This window comes from Gobio gobio (genome assembly GCF_949357685.1).
Source record: "Gobio gobio genome assembly, chromosome: 15".
Classification (NCBI taxonomy): domain Eukaryota; kingdom Metazoa; phylum Chordata; class Actinopteri; order Cypriniformes; family Gobionidae; genus Gobio; species Gobio gobio.
The window spans coordinates 41,133,588-41,154,188 of record NC_137108.1 but is presented as its reverse complement, the minus strand read 5'-3'; the positions used below and the strand labels follow the sequence as shown (position 1 = coordinate 41,154,188).

The 20,601-nt window shown below is 37.2% G+C and overlaps 1 protein-coding gene across 1 annotated transcript; it reads left to right on the top strand.

The window, feature by feature from the left end:
* Positions 1 to 2,550: 2,550 nt before the first annotated feature.
* On the top strand, positions 2,551 to 20,041 carry sema4aa (sema domain, immunoglobulin domain (Ig), transmembrane domain (TM) and short cytoplasmic domain, (semaphorin) 4Aa). Its single transcript, XM_079836770.1, has 14 exons — positions 2,551 to 2,705; positions 6,795 to 6,955; positions 7,874 to 7,930; positions 8,431 to 8,526; positions 8,634 to 8,727; positions 8,821 to 8,940; positions 10,283 to 10,416; positions 12,321 to 12,502; positions 12,607 to 12,748; positions 14,236 to 14,425; positions 14,520 to 14,635; positions 16,206 to 16,369; positions 17,258 to 17,325; positions 18,571 to 20,041. Exons 1-14 carry the CDS (start codon positions 2,582 to 2,584, stop codon positions 19,248 to 19,250), a joined length of 2,328 nt encoding a protein of 775 aa, XP_079692896.1. The 5' UTR covers positions 2,551 to 2,581; the 3' UTR covers positions 19,251 to 20,041.
* The last annotated feature ends 560 nt before the right edge of the window (positions 20,042 to 20,601 follow it).

The following is a 20,601-nucleotide window of genomic DNA, read 5'->3' as shown; positions in this document are numbered from 1 at the left end:
TGGTTTAGCTCCCCAGTACTTGAGCGAGCTCTTAACCCATTATACTCCATAATGTCAATTGCTTTTTATTTAGCACTTTAACTTTGGAACATTGTTCGGGAAGCAGAAACACTCAGTTAAGTCCGTGTCAGTTTAAATCTAGACTAAAATCATCTCTTTACTATGGCACACTGTGGCGAGGTGGACGGGCGAGAGACATGGGAGGAGCGAGCAAGATCGGTGTGCGTGATTTGAGAATGAGCGTCACCTGCGAGGCACAACGCTCTCGAGTCCTCTCATGAGGGAGCACGGAGGCATATAAGGATGAGCGACGCCGGTGAAGGACGAGAGAGGACCAGGCCTGGATTTTAAGTTGTGGTTTGTTTAAGTTTGTGTATGTATGCGGCAGTCAACCGTGAGGGGCTGCCGCTTTTACTTTCATTTTATTTATTTATTTTATTAAAGTCTGTTGAACGTTCGCCGGTTCCCGCCTCCTTCTTCCCTGAACCTACAAACTCTGTTACACACACATACACATAGAACATTATCAATTATCAATTATTCAAATCAGTTAAATGATTGTTTTAGTCTGCATTAACTAGGTCTGCCAAAACACTTCCCATAACACCTGATGTACTCGTTACATTATAAAAAGAATGGCACCTACGCTAATGTTAGTCTCTCTGTTTATCCCGAGGTTTGCTGTAGTCAGCCGGATCCGGGCCGTATCCAGATCAGATGGTGGACCTGTGCCTAGACACGACCAACGCATCCCTGAAGTGTCTGCAGAGACCGTGTCAACTAGACTCTCCCCTGTGAAGGCCGCTTTGCCACTGATCCTCAACAAACCCATCTCCTGCGTGATGACTCGGATCTTCAATCAGATGGAACTGGACAACTATTCTGAATGTTCCGATCTAATCTGACTTCTGACCTGTAATGTTTGCCTGAATCATAATCATACACTGTTTGTTCGTTGGCCAGAGGAGAACTGGCACCCCGACTGAGCCTGGTTTCTCCCAAGGTTTTTTTCTTCGTTCTGTCACCTGATGGAGTTTTGGTTCCTTGCCATCGTCGCCTCTTTTGCCTTGGGCTTTTGGCTTGCTTAGTTGGGGACACTATTCAACTATATTACTGATCCGCCCGCATTGACACTATATGAGAACTGAACTGAGCTAGTGTAACGGAGGCCAGCTAGTAGTTGCTGTACGAGTAAACCTCACTCCTCTGATCTCAAGAGACGCTCTAGCGACTGATGCTAGAGGTTGCGTCCTTTAGTCTCCTTGTTAGAGCATCTGACTCTCATGCCGGCACACTCGGGTTCGAGTCCCGCTTAAAGCAGGGCGGTTCGAACAAGAGGGGTTACACTGGACGGTGACATTACTGTTTCCTTCAGAGCGGCTGTACAGCCGAATCAAATTCTGTTGCATTATTTTCCTGTCAACACTGTGAAGCTGCTTTGAAACAATCCGCATTGTAAAAAGCGCTATGTAAATAAAGGTGACTTGACTTGACTATGAACTTTGCTGAGTGTGAGCTGAGCTGATTGATTCATTATGATAGCAGAAAGAACATTTAAAATTATGTGTCCCTTTGGAAAAGTCAAGACTAAAGGGTCAAAGTTCTCGATTTAGTCACCTTTGTGTAAATCAGAGCTAACCTACAACTGGAACTAATGACTGCTAAATGTCTAACTCTAACAGCAGAATAGTTTGAATAGGCTTTCTGAATTCACTAAACTGTTCTTTACCTCACCAAGTTTGCACGCTTGCCCAATTTATGCAGTTTCCTCTCCAGCTAAGCACAAACGGTTATGTCATACTTTCAGTCCTAGTGCCTGTTCAAGGAAACATGTTTTTTTTATTCACTTTCATGCCTAAAAATAGCTACCTGACCTCTTCTAATTTGCAATCAGCATGTATCCACATCCCCTCTTAGCATCACATTTGTATCAGTTGTGCTTCTAAAACGAAATCAGTTCCAAAATGTAGGTTGCATGATTACGCTGCCTTCTAAAGCATCTTATTTTTATTATAATATACTGTATTATACAGTAGCACTTTGTATATGCATGATTCTGTAAATTATTGACAAGCATCAATTAATTAAAAATAACTAGTTCTCAGTAGCTAATAGTAGTATCACATAGCTTCGCAACATGCTTAAACCAGGTTTGCTGGTATCTCAACTTGGCCAATTGGAGCTTGACTAGCTGTTTAACAGTCTGACCAGCTAAACCGCTCTCATTTTTAAGCTTATATTTTCTTAAAATCTTCTCATTGCGAAAAAGTTAAGAATAAGACATTTGTCAGCTAAAAACAGGTTCAGAGCTTTCTCATCCAACAGAGAAATAAGATGCACATGGAAATGCACTCATTAAATATAAAAAGATATCATTATAATATCATTATAATTCAGTTGTTGTGGCTCATTCCCTTCTAATGTCAGGAGAAGTGCCATTAGCAGAATGCTGGGTATAGAGAGGAGTGAAGTCGGAGTGGTTTGAGGTTTTTAATCTTCCTTCCTGTCGTGCTCAAGGCGGTCTCATCAGAGGAAGTGAGATCCAGTCACTCACTGCTTCACTAGACGACCAGAACAGGTTATGTGCCCAAAAACCTCTGTTAGGATGGCAGGATTGTTCAGGATCTGGATGTTTGAGGTCTTCTTCTTGGGATTGATAGACCCATCTCAGGCTTCCCTCCATCCTCGTGTGTCATTCTCTCAGGGTAAGTGAAGATCACATTGTTTGATGATTGCGAGACATACTTTACTGGTGGAAAACTCACCTTTATTATAGTCAGATGTATATTTGAAGTATGTTTTACAGGAAAATGGTTTTCTACTTCAAATTTTCATGTTTAAACGTGTTTCTTGATAATTCTTCTTGTGATAAAAAGTGATGATTGTGAATTTTCTGAGTGAAAATGGTTTCTACAGCAATTTTATTTTTCAATGTAAAGCCTCTGTTAATGAATTATTGTATAACGTTGTAGACATCCTTGAGCTAAACTTTAAAAATTAAAAATTAAATGGCTTTATTCATGAATCAGAAGCAAAACATTTTCTTATATAAATTGTTGCATTTGATTCTCAGTAAATGGAAATGAATGGATTTATAAAATGATTTACTCAACTAATTGTATGAATATGACCCAGTGTTTAGCATAAAAGCATGTTCACATGACCAAAAATGTAATTTGAGTCATGTTGATCCAACGCAGATCTCGTTAAGTTTTGCAATCTTTGTTCTCTGAACTTGTGAGTTGTGGTTTTGTTTGCTTTACCCATTGCTGTTCTTCTGCAAATGCTTGATGGTCTAAATGTGGCATGCTTGTGTACTGATGGTGGAAAAACCCGCTGGCCGATTATTTCCACCACACAAGATGCTCAAAGCTGCAGTCTGAAGGTCTATTTTCTGCTTTAGAGTTTATCAGGCATAAATAAGAACAATTAGGCAGTAAACTAACTTTTGAGACCAATACATTTGTCATGAAAGGTTTTTTGTAATGTATACTTTTGTACACTACTTTAATATTCACTATTTGTCAGTATTTGTATTTGTTTATTTTTTTAAAGATATTAGGATGCATTAAAGGGGTCCTATTATGCCCTTCTACAAAGTCTTGATTTAATTTTTGGGGGTACTAGAAAATGCTTTCATGCTTGATTGTTCAAAAAACACATTATTTTTCACATATTTTACATTATTAGGACCTCTCTCCCCAGTCCAGCTCGAACGCGTTGTTCAGTTCCTGTTTCAATGAAGCCCCTCCTTCCGAAATACTAAATGTGCTGTGATTGGTTAGCTGGCCCAGTGTGTTTTGATTGGCAGCGCATATTCTGGAAATGTCACGTCCCTTACCATAACAGCGAGTATCATCTGCTAAGGTGTAAATATTAAAAAATGGTGACAATTTCAAACCAATTCAAGCCTGATTCAGACTTAAAGGGATAGTTCACCCAAAAATGAAAATTAGCCCATGATTTATTCACCCTCAAGTCATCTTAGGTGTATATGACATTCTTCTTTCAGACGGAGTTATAATAAAAAAGTTCCGGCCGATCGCCTTCCGTGGAAAAAGTGTTGAAAGTGCCTCTCGCAATTCAAAATGCGTACGCGACGTCTGACGAGTGTAACTGGTAGCATTTTGAACTGCAGAGGCACTTTCAACACTTTTTCCATAAATTGAATACGGAAGGCGATCGGCCAAAACTTTACTTTATAAAGTTTTAAATATGGATATTTTTCTTACACCAACACATCGATTCGCTTCAGAAGGCCTTTATTAAGCCCCCAGAGCCGTGTGGAGCACGTTATTTGACGAACAGATGCATTTTTATGGACTTCAAAAACAGAGCAACAATTACTGCTATTATACAACTTGGATTAGTCAGGACTTTTTAAATATTACTCCAATTTTATTTGTCTAAAATAAGAATCTCATATACACCTAGGACGACTTGAGGGTGAGTAAATCATGGGCTAATTTTCATTTTTGGGTGAACTATCCCTTTAAGAATGTTAACAAACAAGAGGATCATGCAGAATGGATTTCATGCACAAACTTTGCAAGCACAGATTTCACAGGGCGTTTCAAAGTGGTAGGCTATGTTTTTTGTAATTCTCTTATACATTTTAGATAGGATGTTATACACCATTTAATCATGATATTTGTCAGAAAACTATGGTTATACAAACAGTAATCGATCACAAAACCATGGTTAATTTTCCTAAGGGGCGGTGAACAAAAGATACAGGAAACACTACAACACTTTATAACTTAGCAGACAAGTGAAGTCAAACGGCTTTGCCCTTAGTATACATCGTAGCAATAACATAAAACGTAACGCAACTACAAATAATAAGACATACTTACAAGTTGTGATCCACAAACAACAGATTGTCCCGACAAAGTGGGAACTGCTCCATTTCAAGGGAAGCTTCTGTGCATAACCTGCATTGTTCTCTCTTATGTTCTGGAAGCTGTTCTCCATAAAATATGCAGTACACAGATAAACGTTTGGCTTATAATTTTCAGGAACAGTGTTTAAAATACATTTTAACCAATCTATGTTCGTCAGCCTCAGCCTCTTAGATCCTGTATTCATCAGTTCAACACATGTCGCCATTGAAGGAAAGATCCTGCTGTTCTTTACTGAGTTTGGGGAATTGACCGGAGACTCATTTGTGAACTCTTTTATTGTGTCTCGTGTGGCCCAGGTCATTTTTCTCCTATTGTAAATTAGTTTTGGAAAAGTGGTGGAAAAAACAGCGTCTCCTTGACATAGCAGCAGTTCAACCAGGCCTCGTCCCCTTTTTTGCAAATTCCGTGGGTTGGAATTATTTAAATGAGTAAGATTTAATGAGTAACATTCATGAGTAACATTTAACAAGACTTTATAAAGCCTGGACAAAACACGTTGTAGTCCAAACGAGTCAATCGTTGTAGTTCTTGGAAAGTGGATTCTGTTAAATAAAATATCTCCCTTTAGAGTGGACTTTTGGCTTTGTAACCTTGGAGATCTTTTTTATGCTCAAACAGCAAAATTACACAAGTTGAAAAAGTGAAAAAGCATAATATGACCTCTTAAATTAATCAAAAGTGCAGTAAAGACATTTATAATGTTACAAAAGATTTGTATTTCAAATAAATTCTGCTCTTTTGAACTTTCTATTCATCAAAGAATCAAAAAACGATGGTTACCACAAAAATGTTCAGCGGCACAACTGTTTTTCACATTGATAATAATAAGAAATGTTTAATGATCAGCAAATCAGCATATTAGAATGATTTCTGAAGTATCACGTGACACTGAAGGATCATGAGATTCTTTCAAAAGCTAAAAAAACGTAACTTTTGAACGGCAGTGTGTATGCAGAATATATAGCTTGCACATTTACATTCTCAGAATCAAGACGCTTGAATATTAAAATTATGCTTGGTATACCACAGTTTCTCAGTGCTACAGTTTAGAAACAGACAATGGAAAGTTATTTATGAAACTGTTATGAAACATTCAAGTTTGTCTTTTCCCGTGATGAAAATGTCTCAAACTGGGGAAACAATGCAATGCAAAAAAATGTATAGTTGGCTTGAAAAGGAAGTTGCGATAGACTTTTCTTCACTATTGTGATGTATATTCGTGTGAAACGGCTTCTCAAAGAAGAAAAAATGTAGGGCGAGACTTGTTTTAGTCCATCGGTAATTGATCACTGATGGTTGTGGTTTGATTATGTTTCTGTGGTCTCATTTAAGTGACAGGTTGTCCCGCCCTCGCTCCAGTAAACACGACATTAGAAGAGAAGAGATGGGGGAAGTTATTTTAATTAAAGTTGTTTAAAAATGATGATGGGAAAATCATTTATAATAAATACTTCAATATTCCATTAAAATATTGTCAGTTTTGATTTCATAGTGTGTAGTGACTTGAACATGGGTGACTAGACAGCACAACAAAATCATCATGTGTATACACTATTGCTAAACCTTAGCTCATAGGCCTTTCCTATTTCCTCAGAACAAAAAGAGGAAGAATCACAATGTTGCGGTTTCATTTCTAAAATGTGAATAAATACTGTCAATAGCAAAGGATGTTGTTTACATAAAATGTACGTGCCAAATTCCCAGAGAATATTTTTAGGGGGAAAAAACGTACAAATATATATTTTTACAAAATATTTCCCTTACACCATGACAACACTTGGGCCTAAATTGGCTTCATTGCTTCCTGCATGTTAAGGTTGGTCTGGTTGGTCTGACACCATTATGCTGAATTCCATTACATTATCTCTACTGGTTGTTTTTCTTCCACAGGAAGTTCAGAGCGTCTCTTGGGCATCTACCACAGCTCTACAGTGAAGAACACCACCACTTTGCTGCTCAGCACTGACGCTGACACACTGTTTGTTGGAGCTCAGGATGCTTTGCTCTCCCTAGATGTCAGTCAACCAGATAGCATTACACTCAAAGACAAGGTGAGAAAGATTTTGTAACTATAGGTATTTTGTGCTATATATTTCAGTTCATAAAATGATCTAATGATTAATTAAAGGTTTAGTTTATCCAAAGATGAAAATTCTGTTATCATTTACTTATCTTCGGATCACAAATGAAGATATTTTTAATGAAATCTGAAAGATTGATTTTCCTCCATTGACAGCTACGCAACTGACACTTCGACGCTTCAAAACGTTCATAGAGATCATAAAACGAATCCATATTTTGGAATTTAGTCAAGATTTTCTGAAGTGACTTGATTGCTTATGAGGTTGAACCTATGGGTTGAACAGATTGAATTTAGGCTTTTGTTCACATAAACATTCATCAACTCGCATCAGTTTAGGTAAACAGATAAAACATGTTCGCTTGATGTGCAAAAACCAATGAGGTTCATTCTTGTGTTACGCATCACGTTTGAGTCTCCACAAGAACCAATGAGGTTTGTTCTCATGCATCAAGCAGGTTCGGTTGAGCTTCTGTTTATGTTTACTGAGCAATGTTTATATGTGAATAAAAGCCTAAATTCAATCTGTTCATCTTATAAAGTGATTGTGTCTCTTCAGAAAAATTGGACTAAACCACTCGATTCATATGGATTAGTTTTACAATGTCTTTATGAACTTTTTGAAGAGTCAAGGTGATATTTGCGTAGCGTAGCTGTCAATGGAGGGACGGAAAGCTCTCGGATTTCATCAAAAAATATATTCATTTGTGTTCCAAAGATGAACGAAAGTCTTACGGGTTTTGAACGACATGAGGGTGAGTAAATAATGACAGAATTTTCATTTTTGGGTGAACTATCCCTTTAATGATTATGCTCTGAACTTCTTACCTATTTGATATTACAACATAATAATTTAAGTTAAAAATGTAAAAATGTTGCATTTTTACAGTTGGAGTGGAAAGCATCTACAGCAAACCTGTTAACCTGTACAAAAGCCTCAAAGACGGTATGTGCCATTGCTAAAGTGAAAATTCAAATTTGCATTACAATGTGTGTCAATGATAAATACAGACACATTTTTATTTATTTCAGCCTAAGTACAGATCTTGACTGTCTATGACAACAAAATGACCTCCTTCATGTTGGTTACATCACAGATTTTAACTTAACGGACAAAATGTTTTCAAATATTAATGACATTGACAAGAATTTCACAATTTTAATGAGATCCTTCCATTCCCTTTTTTTATATCCACAGTTTAAATATCCACAACTAGACATTTTTCACGTTTTCCATTGCCCTACAAAACTAAATCAAAATGATTTTTAATACAAAAATGTAAAACATTTCAATCATAGAAAAAGTTCATACAAGTCATGTTTAAACTCACTTAATAAATCCAGACAAATGATCATCATACGATTGACCCTTATTGCCATTAATGTGATTTTCTTTTTTTGATTAACATGCCTCTTATTTTTGAATTGTATGCTTGTCCATAACAGGATTGTGGCAACTTCATCAGTATTTTACAGTTTTTCAACTCTACACACCTTTATGTCTGCGGGACAAATGCATATGGACCACAAGACAGCATCATTGTAAGTTCAAATAAATTGCACAGTTCAATTTATGAGGAAGAATGAAGTATTAATTCAAGATTGGATCGATCACCACTGCTCTAACAGACTGAACATCTCTAATTTAGCCAGCAAGTTCTCTGAACGCCAGCTTAGACACAAAGGATGCCAAAAACTGCTGTCCCTACAGCTCCACCCAGAGGAACGCAGCCACTATTGTTGGTGAGAGTGCAGAAACACAGTTTAAGATGACCTCAAAGAGTCTTATCTAATATAGTGCTCTCACACACTTAACTGTGACCTCTTTGCTTACAGATGAAGAGCTCTATACAGCTACCATAGTCGGCTTCTTTGGGAAGAAAGTAATTTCTCGCTGTCACAGCAGAGGAACGCGCAACAATTTGGAGCTTGAGAATGTACCAAAAATGCTACAGGGTTTGTATTTTTTCTCCCAAGAATAATGATGTCTGAATACCTAACATATACAAAGTAATAATTTGATCTTGATGGCCTAGGGCTTATTAATACGGGCTGGTAACACAGAGGTTGCCGATTTCATGAAAGGGTCCTATAGGAGACACTATTGGGCCATTCCGTGTCAAATCAATCAAATTTTAGAAACTTCCCCGGCTTATATTTTTGATTTTGACAAACATAAATAGTGATAAAAGCCAAAATATTAAATGTCATGGATGTATATTTACTGAGTAATCCACTATTTTGTAGCCAAATTACAGGGGGTAAAATAACTTTAGAAAGATGGCAGCATCATTATTTTATTTTTACGCAGAGATTGGTAGGTCTATTAGTAAAATCTGTTGACTTCTTCAGGCTTTATTGTATGATATGCCAACAGTGGCAATGGGGAAAAAGCGCTACTTATGTTTTTTTCCCCAGTTTGCATGCCTGTAACTCAAGAAGTATTAAATATCTCTCAATATCCTTTTAGGTTCTGTTTCTTAACGAAGCTTTCTTTAAGTATCTTAATTTATAAGGCCCAACATGGTTCATTTCCAAAGAAACGGGAATCTCAATGTGGCTCTATGAGTAAATTGGTAAATTGTGCAACTTTTCAGTCAAAACCAAATGTGGGAAACAAATAATGTTGAAACTAGAATGTATCTTGTTTTTTTTTTCTAGTAGTACATACCTGTCTGAGTGCCAGACATTTTTCCCCCTGAAGTTTGCATGCCTGTAACTCTAAAATAATTAAAGATATCTCAAAATCCTTTTAGAATTTAATTCTTAATATACTTTTTTTTTTTTGGAATCTTCATTTTTAAGGTCCTTTATGGTTCAATCCCATGGATATGGGGATCCAAATGCGACTCGATGTTCAAATTGTTGTATATTACCCAATTTAAATGGTCGAAAACTAAATGTGGGAAACTTTTCAAACTGTTGATACTTATTATGTTTAAAGAAGAATGTCTGAAGAACAAATAATACTGAAACTAGAAATGTATCGTCTCTATCAAAACAACTGTCACTGTTGGCATACAATGCAACAAAGACTGAGAAATTCAACAGATATTTCTCACAGCCCCCCCCCCCCCATTTCATTTCTACAAAGTAGTGGCATACTCAGCAAATATACATCAATGACAATTCATATTTTGGCTTTCTTTTTCATCAAAAAGTTTAGTCATGGACCTTGAGTTGACACGGAATTACCCCACTGTATAACCTTGAGCGAAACACTGAGAGCATTTCCACACTTTCCATGTAAAGTTTTTTTTTAGGAGTGATAAGGTTTTTCTTTCTCTCTCCCTCTTAGATCCTGTATTCATCAGTTCAACACATGTCGCCAGTGAAGGAAAGATCCTGCTGTTCTTTACTGAGTTAGGGGAATTGACCGGAGACTCATTTGTGAACTCTTTTATTGTGTCTCGTGTGGCCCAGGTCTGCACGGTGAGACTTCATTTTTCTCCTATTCTAAAACATAATTCCATTAACTTAAGTTAGAAGGGTTGGATTTTTTTGTCAGCAAAAACTAAAAACATTCACGTAACCCTCATGTTCTGTTTTAAATAAATGACAGCGGTTATGGTTGCATTAAAAAAGACCAGTTTAGACTTAAAGTCAGCATGAAATCGAGGTTGCAATAGTCTTTTCTATTGTGATGTATATCGGAGTAAAAAAATGTTGAGCGGGAATTAGATCATTGGAATACACTACGTGACTTTTCCCACGATTTTCAGTCTGGGCCAAGCCTGTAGCACTCCTCTCAGAAACTGAAGCCTCCGCGCCTCGATCGCCCCCAGGTGGCCGGTCCCAGTATAGCTCATAAACCCCGCCCCTCCTTGTGTTCTAATGGACGCGAGACAAACTAAGCAATTAAATTAACCCAAAGTTGGTTTCTGTCATTTTAGGCAGTTTTTATCACGCCGATTTCATTTCAAGTGTTCGTTTTTAAAATAAGTTTAGTTTTAGTTAGTTATTTGATGCTATAAAAACGGGGTGTGTGACGTCATGATTGACAGCTGCGATTGACGGCTTCTCTGAGTAAAGTTGTCACTGAGGCACTAACAGATTTTTTTTCTGGATTTTTGGGAGTAGATTGGAGCTTTAGCTTTAATTTCTACATTTCCATAACTGTTTATTTCACACCAACATAATGAATTGTTCTGCATCTGTGAGAGTGTGGGCGGGTTTTTGATAATCGCGACTGGTTCTGGTCCCGAGATCACTACTACGCAGTCTCTGTCCCAAATCTGCGCAAGATGTCAGCGCCATATTCGGAGCCTCCGGAGGCTTCAATAACTTCAGCAGAAGCCAATGAAGTCGCGTCGTCTATGGTCTGGGCGTGTCAATGTATCAGCGCTAGTTGCCGGAATTCAGAGCTAGTATGCTGATTTTTGGTAGTAGGAGTTGACAGATTTAGCAAACATATTCGCGTAGTGTATTATACGCTTCAGACTATATGATTCCATCCAGTCAGAGGGTATACAAGTATTTTATATTTTTAGCCGATTTTAGAGCACATTTTCAATTGTCATGCATCTAGCAATGCGACACATTTTTCTGTATGAGTCTGGTAGTGTGTGATCCTCAGTCGTTTCGTGTATGATGCCTCGTTTTTCTCTAACTATTCACAAAGTCAGCAAGTGTATGATACCTAGTTGAGATATTAAAAGTTGTGTGGTGTATTCCAACCTTTAGATGTTTTCACAATAGTCATAGTAGAAGCCTTTTACTTGGAAACTTTATGAATAACTGCATTTCAATTGCAGGGATAAGCATGAGTAACTGAAACAGAGAATATTTACAAATGTTAGGCATTTGAAATAAACTGTGACTGTTTTTAAATTGTGAAAGATTTTTAATAATTTCTTATATAATAATTTCTTAATAGAAATATTGCAAAAATAACAACATAAATCGTTAAAGACACTCAAGAATCTCCACCGACCCCCAGCAAAATTACCTGAGTATAATTATTTTTTACTATATGCAGTATATAAACAAATATTATATAATCTAAAAATCGTTCTAGTACTTTACTTTTGCAATGTTGTTCGGAATCTAAAGGTAATTTGAACAAACTTAAAGGGTTAGTTCACCAAAAAATGTAAATAATGTAATTTATTACCGTTTCACACCCGTAAGAGGTCGGAGGTCTTACAGGTGTGGAACGGCGTGAGGGTGAGTAATAAATTAAATTTTTTCATTTTTGGGTGAACTAACCCTTTAAGTATATTTTTTACTGTTCCTCATCTGGTTAAAAAAGACCCAAGGAGCATACAAATGAAGCATATGAATCGGTCAAATTTTAAAAGGCCCATCAAAACTTTAATGAAATAATTTTTTTATAGGATGACATTGGAGGAAGCCGTGTCTTACAGAAACGCTGGACATCCTTTGCTAAGGCTCAGCTGGTTTGCCAACAAGGGGAAGAGCTCCAGTTCAACAAGCTGCAGGATATTTTCAAGTTGTCCTCACCGGACGATGAGTCTCCTGACAGCACCCTGTTCTACGGGATCTTTACCTCACAATGGTGCCAATCATTTCGAATCCACCATCATGACATATATTCACTGTTCTGAATGGTCATGTGATTTAAGTTTAAACGTTTTCTTTGCATCTCTCTCTGTTTCACAGGTCAGTTTCGTCTGGTCTGTCAGCAGTGTGTTCTTTCAGATTAGCAGATATTAAAGCAGCTTTTTCAGGGGATTACAAGACCTACGATTTTGGAGGAAATCACTGGTTGCGTCAACCAAATACACATGGCAAACTCGGCAAGGTAGCACAGACTAAGAGAGCTAGTTGGGGTTAGGGTTAGTTTTAGGGCTGTTTGTTGGGGAGAAAGTATTATAAATATTACAAATTAAAGGGATAGTTCACCCAAAAATGAAAATTCTGTCATCATTTACTCACTCTCAAGTTGTTCCAAACCTGTATGAGTTTCTTTGTTCTGCTGAACACAAAAGAAGATATACTATGGTAGTCAATGGTTGCTCTATCTGCTTTATTACAAACATTCTTCAAAAAATCTTCTTGTGTGTTCAGCAGAACAAAGAAACTCATACAGGTTTGGAACAACGTGAGGGTGAGTAAATGATGACAGAATTTTCATTTTTGGGTGAACTATCCCTTTAAGATTGAGAACTTATTCTATTTTATTTGTACATTTTAATTCAATTACATTAAAATATTTAAATTTATATTACTTTATTTAAATGAGAATATTATTACAAATTATTACCGCAATTCCGTTTGGTGCCACTTGTGGCACAGATTACACACTACACCCGTAAAGGGATGGTTCCCTTTCGAAAACGGTTCCTCACATTGCGTCGCTAGGCACTTATGGGAAAACTCCTTTTCTTGAAATATTAAAGCCTTATTTTTAAAAACGCAGTGCAGCTGCACAGCCAACATTATGCAAGCTATAAGCATGCTGGTTGGTTGGGCTGCGGGAACTACACGAACCTATGGCGAGGCGGCATATGTGCGCAAACCAATCGGGGAGCATCCCGCCGCCCGCGAGCTGAGCCCGCCAAAATGGGCGGAATATATAATTAATATAATTTATATGTGAATAAAAGCCTAAATTCAAGTCTCTTCAGAACATTTGGATTTAACCATTCAATTCATATGGATTCGTTTTACAATCTCTTTATTAACTTTTTTTTGTTGCATCGAAGTGGTAGTTGTGTAGCTGCCAGTGGAGCAACAGAAATCTCATAATTTGTGTTTTAAGGATGAACGAAAGTATTACGGGTTTGGAACAATATAAACTAACCCTTTAACCTCTTAAACTCTGCAGACCCTGTATTTGTTTGGTTATAAATTAATTTTTGAAAGTGTGTAACTCAGGCCCTGTTTTGGCTGTTTCCACTAAATTCCAGAAAATACTGGAAATTTATTCAAATGAATCTGAATGGAGGAATATGACCTTTTTTTATGTATCCAGACGTAAATCCCAAAAAATTATCCCAGAGCTTCAGTGTCAACATGAAATTATACTGACAACCCATATTACTCCCATAATGTCACACACTGTATTTTTGAATTAACCACGTGAAGTTGATGTGTTGGGCCACTAAACCAAACAGCAATGTTTGCCAAGCACCACATTGATTACACTCTGCAGGAAGTCCACAATAAATGATGTACTTATAATATATATAACACATTAAACTGGGGCAGGAGAATGTATTTTAACATGCAAACAATGACTCACAGCTGCTTTAACCATTGTGTAACCAGACTCTCATCTATTTGCAGTGTGGACTGTTTAACGACACTGACCGTGTGCTAAACATTGTAAAAAAGAGCTTCCTGGCTGAAAAAGCGGTGCGTTCTTTGGGGAAGAAACTGCTTCTATCCTCCACAGAAGAGCATTATAGCCGATTAGCTGTTCAGAGAACTCAAGCTTCAAATGGAAAAAGTTACACCATCCTGTACCTGCTCACCGGTAAACATAATGAATACCGATTTTACTGACTTGCTACTTTCTATGGCCAGACTTTTTCCTGTTGCCCATGTCTGTCCATTTCTATTTTATTCAGAGTCTGGCTTTCTTCATAAAGTTGTCCTGCTGGCTAAAGGTCCTCATATCATCGAGGAGATTCAGACTTTTAAGCAACCACAGACTGTGAAAAACATCCTCATCTCCAAAAGCAAGGTTTTAAAGCATTACTTTTTTCCTCTTTCCTTGTTTGTCTTTTTGCTCTCTTGATCATCGGTACATTTTTATACACTGTCTGTTGGCTCTGTTCCCAACCTAGTGAGCTATTTCACTCTCTTAATTTAAAGCAGTGTTTTAGCTATTTTTTAACTATAAATATACACAGATCAGGCATAACATTATGACTGGTGAAGTGAATAACACTGATTATCTCTTCATCACGGCACCTGTTAGTGGGTGGGATATATTAGGCAGCAAGTGAACATTTTGTCCTCAAAGTTGATGTGTTAGAAGCAGGAAAAATGGGCAACCATAAGGATTTGAGCGAGTTTGAAAAGGGCCAAATTGTGATGGCTAGATGACTTGGTCAGAGCATCTCCAAAACTACAGCTCTTGTTTGGTGTCTGCAGGGGTCAGTATCTATTAAAAGTGGTCCAAGGAAGAAACAGTGGTGAACCAGCGACAGGGTCATGCCAAGGCTCATTGATGCACGTGGAGAGCGAAGGCTGGCCTGTGTGGTCCGATCAAACAGACGAGCTACTGTAGCTCAAATTGCTCAAGAAGTTAATGCTGGTTCTGATAGAAAGGTGTCAGAATACACAGTGCATCGCAGTTTGTTTTTGCGTATGGGGCAGCACAACCGCAGACCAGTCAGGGCCATGCTGACCCCTGTCCACCGCTGAAAGCGCCAACAGTGAGCATCCGAACTGGACCACAGAGCAATGGAAGAAGATGGCCTGGTCTAATGAATCACGTTTTCTTTTACATCATGTGGATGGCCAGGTATGTGTGCGTTGCTTACCAGGGGAAAACGCGGCACCCGGATGCACTATGGGAAGAAGGCAAGCCGGCGGAGGCAGTATGATGCTTTGGGCAATGTTCTGCTGGGAAACCTTGGGTCCTGCCATGTTACTTTGACACATACCACCTACCTAAGCATTGTTGCAGACCATGTACACCCAATAGTATTCCCTGGTGGCTGTGGCCTCTTTCAGCAGAATAATGCAAACAAAGCAAAAATGGTTCAGGAATGGTTTGAGGAGCACAACAACGAGTTTGAGGTGTTGACTTGGCCTCCAAATTCCCCAGATCTCAATCCAACCGAGCATCTGTGGTATGCGCTAAACAAACAAGTCCGATCCATGGAGGCCCCACCTGGCAACTTACAGGACTTAAAGGATCTGCTGTTAACATCTTGGTGCCAGATACCATAGCATGCCTTCATGGGGTCTAGTGGAGTCCATGCCTTGATGGGTCAGGAATGTTTTGGCAGCAAAACGGGGACCAACACAATATTAGGTCATGTCTGATTGGTGTATATATATATATATCATTTATCATTTTCAATAAAATTTTCAATTATGTAAAATATAAATCATCAACATTTATCTTGCATCATCCGCCATCTTGGTGGAATTCTTTTTAAAATCTTTTTTTATCTTACCTTTCGCAATAAGAGTGAAACTTTAAAATGCTACATACATAAGCAGTAAATTAGGTCTTGGAACAGAGCCATGATTTATTATATGTACAATGTGATCAGGTTTCATTTAATGGTTTACTGTAGGGTGTGCTGTTCATCGGCTCTTCCGAGGGCGTCTTCAGAGTGCCTGTGTCCAACTGCTCAGCTTACCTAAACTGTGCAGAATGTGTGTTAGCACGCGACCCGTTCTGTGGCTGGGACTCAGAGACCAGAGTGTGTGCTACTGTGTCTGGAATGGGTTCTAACCTGTGAGTTGTCAGTTCTATACCAATATCTGATCTATTAGATGAAATGATCTCTGTTATAGTGACTAAATGGGCCAAGAACCACCCACTCAAAAGACAGTCTGACCCAGAGTTGATATTTTTTTTTTAGTATTTATTAATAATTTTGAATTAGCTTTTATTTTAATTTTAAATTAAGCTTTAGTATTTGTTTGCTATGGGCTTCTGTCATTTGTATTCGTTTAAAAAAAATATATTTTTATTTAGCTTTTATTTATTTTAAATCATTTTAATTTTAGTACTCCAGCTTATTTAATCAACTATATTTTTAATGTAAGAGCAGCACGGCCTCCTGTTATTTCCAATATTTTGGAAATTAGGTTTCGAAGGTGCATGGATTATTAATAATGAAATTGTGTGTGAAATGTTTAAATTTTTTGTCATTTATTTACACTTGAGACAAAATAGCTTGTTATGCTGCTTGATACTGAAAGCTGGTATTTCTTATCAAATTATTTGAATGTTTTGTCGTAATTATAAACGCACTGAAGCACAAATAGTTTTGCTGTTTACAGTGCTTTGTTATTCTTCTAGTAATTTACAGAGAGCACATTCACAGAAAATAATTCCAAAAGGATAGTTGGTTGCTAAATATAAATGCAAACATTATATTGTTTATTTATGTTTTACATGTAATGTTTATATTTTATTTCAGCTTCATTTCAATTAACAAAAAAATATATATATATTTAAATACTTTTAGTTTTTGGTCTGACCAAGATGAAATGTGACAGTTTTACAGTTTTGTTTTAGTTTTTTTGTAGAAGTGCTTTTATCTGATACCACACTACTATTGTTTTTGTGTGTGCGTGTGTGTGTGTGTGTGTGTGTGTGTGTGTGTGTGTTTCACAGGCGGCAGGACGTGGAAAACGGAAATGTCAACGAACAGTGCAAAGAGTTCAAAAATACAGCTGCTACAGGTGAACACATCTTCTGTGCGAACCACAAGACTTGTATTGTCTCATGTCATAACAAACCTCAGATTTTTATTTGCAACTATGTTGTTAATTTGTAACTGCTCACACATTTAATAGTGTCACACTTTAGGTGAAGGTGCCAGATCTTCAACTCATAATCACCACCAAGCAGCGGAAGTTTCTTACTTAGTGTAAAAACATCCAGACAGTTTAAGATTACTAGATTTGAGCAGGCTGTATTCCACACAAAGGGCCCCAGACACTTTGCAAGTGTTTATTGCTAGTTTTTTTTTGTCCTAGTAAATAGCAATGGCTTTTAAAGGGAATGGGAGATGAGACTCTTATTGGTTTATTATTTATTATTATTATATAATATTATTATTATTTATGCCCAAAACACACCCATTACTCATTAAGAGAACAGGGACAATCCTTTTAGACAATGCGCCAGGCACGACGACCATTTTTCCTGTCGTTAAACTAGCAAAAGAGGATTCAGACACGCAATTGCACCATGCAGGTCGTTAAAATAGGGCCCATAAAAAGATTGACATGCAGATGTGACACGGAAGTTGCGAGAGTCTTTTTTTCCCAATTGTGACGTATATCTGTGTGTATCTAACAGCTTCTTGAACAAGAAAACATGGAGGGTGAGACTTGATTTGTCCATATGGATTGGATGGATGTGGTTTGCTATTGGTGGATCTCTTGTGAGTGACAGGTTGTCCCGCCCTCACGCCAGTAAATGTGTCATCAGAGAAGAGCTGTTGTTGCAAGAGGGAGGGAAGGTTATTTTAATTAAAGATTATGAGGGCACATGAATTTAAAAAAAATGATGATGTGCGTGGGTAAATCATTTATAAATACTGCAATATTCCATAAAATAAGAAATACTCCTGATTGTCCATTTTGATTTCATGGTGATATTAAATTGAGAAAGGCAGTGTTATGCTAGTTTAGTATCATATTTTAGTATCATTAAGGTACTAATAAAGGTTTAATAACTTCTAATCACGTTTTTTTTTTTTAAGTTAAACATTGTTAAATTAAATAAAAAATGAGAAATGTTACCTTGGAAAGTAGTAGCTGAATTAAAAAAGGTTAAAGATTTATATATATATTTCAATTATATATATATATATATATATAATTTTTTTTTTTTTTTTTTAAGTAACATTTTTTTGGTTTTAATTTAAAAAACCCTGATGTGAAATTGTAATATTTGGTTGCACCTTTGTCTTTCTCCAGTGACACGGATTGCACAGTTGAATGAGATTGTGGTTCTACCATGTCAGTCGAGATCCAGACTTGCGGAGATGACCTGGAGGTTTTCAAACAACAGCGATGTTCCCCGGTTTCCGTACCTGCAACGGGCCGACGGCAGCCTGGTCTTCCGCATCACTCCAGAGACTTTGAACACCTACCTCTGCGTGTCGAAGGAACTGGGCTTCGAGCAAACCATTGCCGCCTTCGCTGTAATTCTCCCGCTCATCCCTCGTTCTCTTCTTCCCACATCACACCAGCAACCTGACGTCACCCTGGACTCCAGCAAGGGCACAGAAAAAGAGCCCAGCCCTGACACTACACTTGAGTTTGATGAATCTGATTATGAACCTACAACAAATGAAAAGACAAATGCATTTGTGACACCTGACAGGAGCAGTGAAAAACGAGCCAGGACTAGTCTTGAATCTACTGTTAACATGAACACCGCTGGAAAAGACACTGTTTGCATCTCACAGAAGAGTTACTACTTTGAAATGGTTGCTTTTTGCCTCTTGTTTGTAATTTGTCTCTTTGTATTCATTGCTTTTATGATCATGTGGAGACAAAGCATGAAGTGCAACAAAACCACCTCTCAGAAACAACCTAAAGACACTGAGTCAGACAATATCTGGCAAACAGAACTGGAAGAAAAGAAAAGCTGAGCCCTAACACCAGTATCTGTTCTCTAAGATTACAAGGAGTGATTCTTGACCGATAATTAGCTTGGAAAATATCAACATTTCCATTTTGAAATGAATAAGATTTGATCGCTAGATTGTCAGCAATACAGTTCAAGATGTTTATAATCATTTGACCTTATATTGAATGATTTCTGATAATCATACTTATTTTACTTGGTTTCAGTAGCCTACACAAAAAAAAAAAATTAAAATGTCAGGATGTTATCTAGAACCATTAATTAGCGCACGCCATTGTAAAGACTGTTCATCCACGGAAAATTCAATATGGGATCTACTTTGATTAAAGGGATATAGTTCACCCAAAAATGAAAATTCTGTCATCGTTTACTCACCCTCAAGTTGTTCCAAACCTGTATGAGTTTCTTTGTTCTGCTGAACACAAAAGAAGATATTTTGAAGAATGTTTGTAACCAAACAGATAGAGCAACTATACCATAGTATTTTTTCTGCTTGGTTACAAACATTCTTCAAAATATCTTCTTTTGTGTTCAGCAGAACAAAGAAACTCATACAGGTTTGGAACAACTTGAGGGTGAGTAAATGATGACAGAATTTTCATTTTTGGGTGAACTATTCCTTTAAGGTCTATTGTACCTAATGGCACAAGGAAAAAGCAAATTAGCTTTCGCATTTAATGTGTAATATTCAAAAATGGTTGTCTTATTTTTCTTGTTTGAAACAATCCTACATTTTCAGTGTATTGTTCATTAAAGTTTAATGCTGTAGGTTTGTCAACACAATACAGTCCCCCCAAAAAAATCAAAAAAAAAAACAAAAAAACTGGTACTAAGTGTTTTTTTTATTTTTATTTTAGTATCAGTGTGTTACAAATATTTTTTAAACATAAAATCTAATTCCATCAAAAATTCACAGTCCTTAAGCAACAAGTCACAATAAAACATAAGATTAAAATGGAATGGAATATGATGATTTATGATTTTTAAAAAAAGGCCAATGGAATAAAATATGTAGGCTACTATCACTCAACAAGCTCAAGCATGTGGTGAGTTCATTGGAGGAATCTGATTAAATGTTTATTAAACAGGCATTAAAAACGAGAACCTCCCAGGCTCCCACTCATGGAGGAACTGTGGGACAGAAGAAACACAATGCCCAACGTTGAACAGTTTTTGGGAAGTTATACGGTCAATTATTAATATTTTTACTCTCCATATGCCAGTGCCATTTTTATGTTTTATATTTGGGGGATATTCCAGATGAAGTTAAAAAAGCTGACAAATGTTTATTTTAGATATTACTGGCAACAAGTAAAAAGGCAATAAGAATGGTACAAGGAAGTCCCATTAACTGG

Coding starts and splice junctions, on each gene's coding strand:
- sema4aa (XM_079836770.1), top strand. CDS start 2,582: ATGTGCCCAAAAACCTCTGTTAGGATGGCAGGATTGTTCAGGATCTGG. Junction 6,956..7,873: donor GCATTACACTCAAAGACAAG/GTGAGAAAGATT, acceptor GCATTTTTACAG/TTGGAGTGGAAAGCATCTAC. Junction 14,636..16,205: donor TCCTCATCTCCAAAAGCAAG/GTTTTAAAGCAT, acceptor GGTTTACTGTAG/GGTGTGCTGTTCATCGGCTC.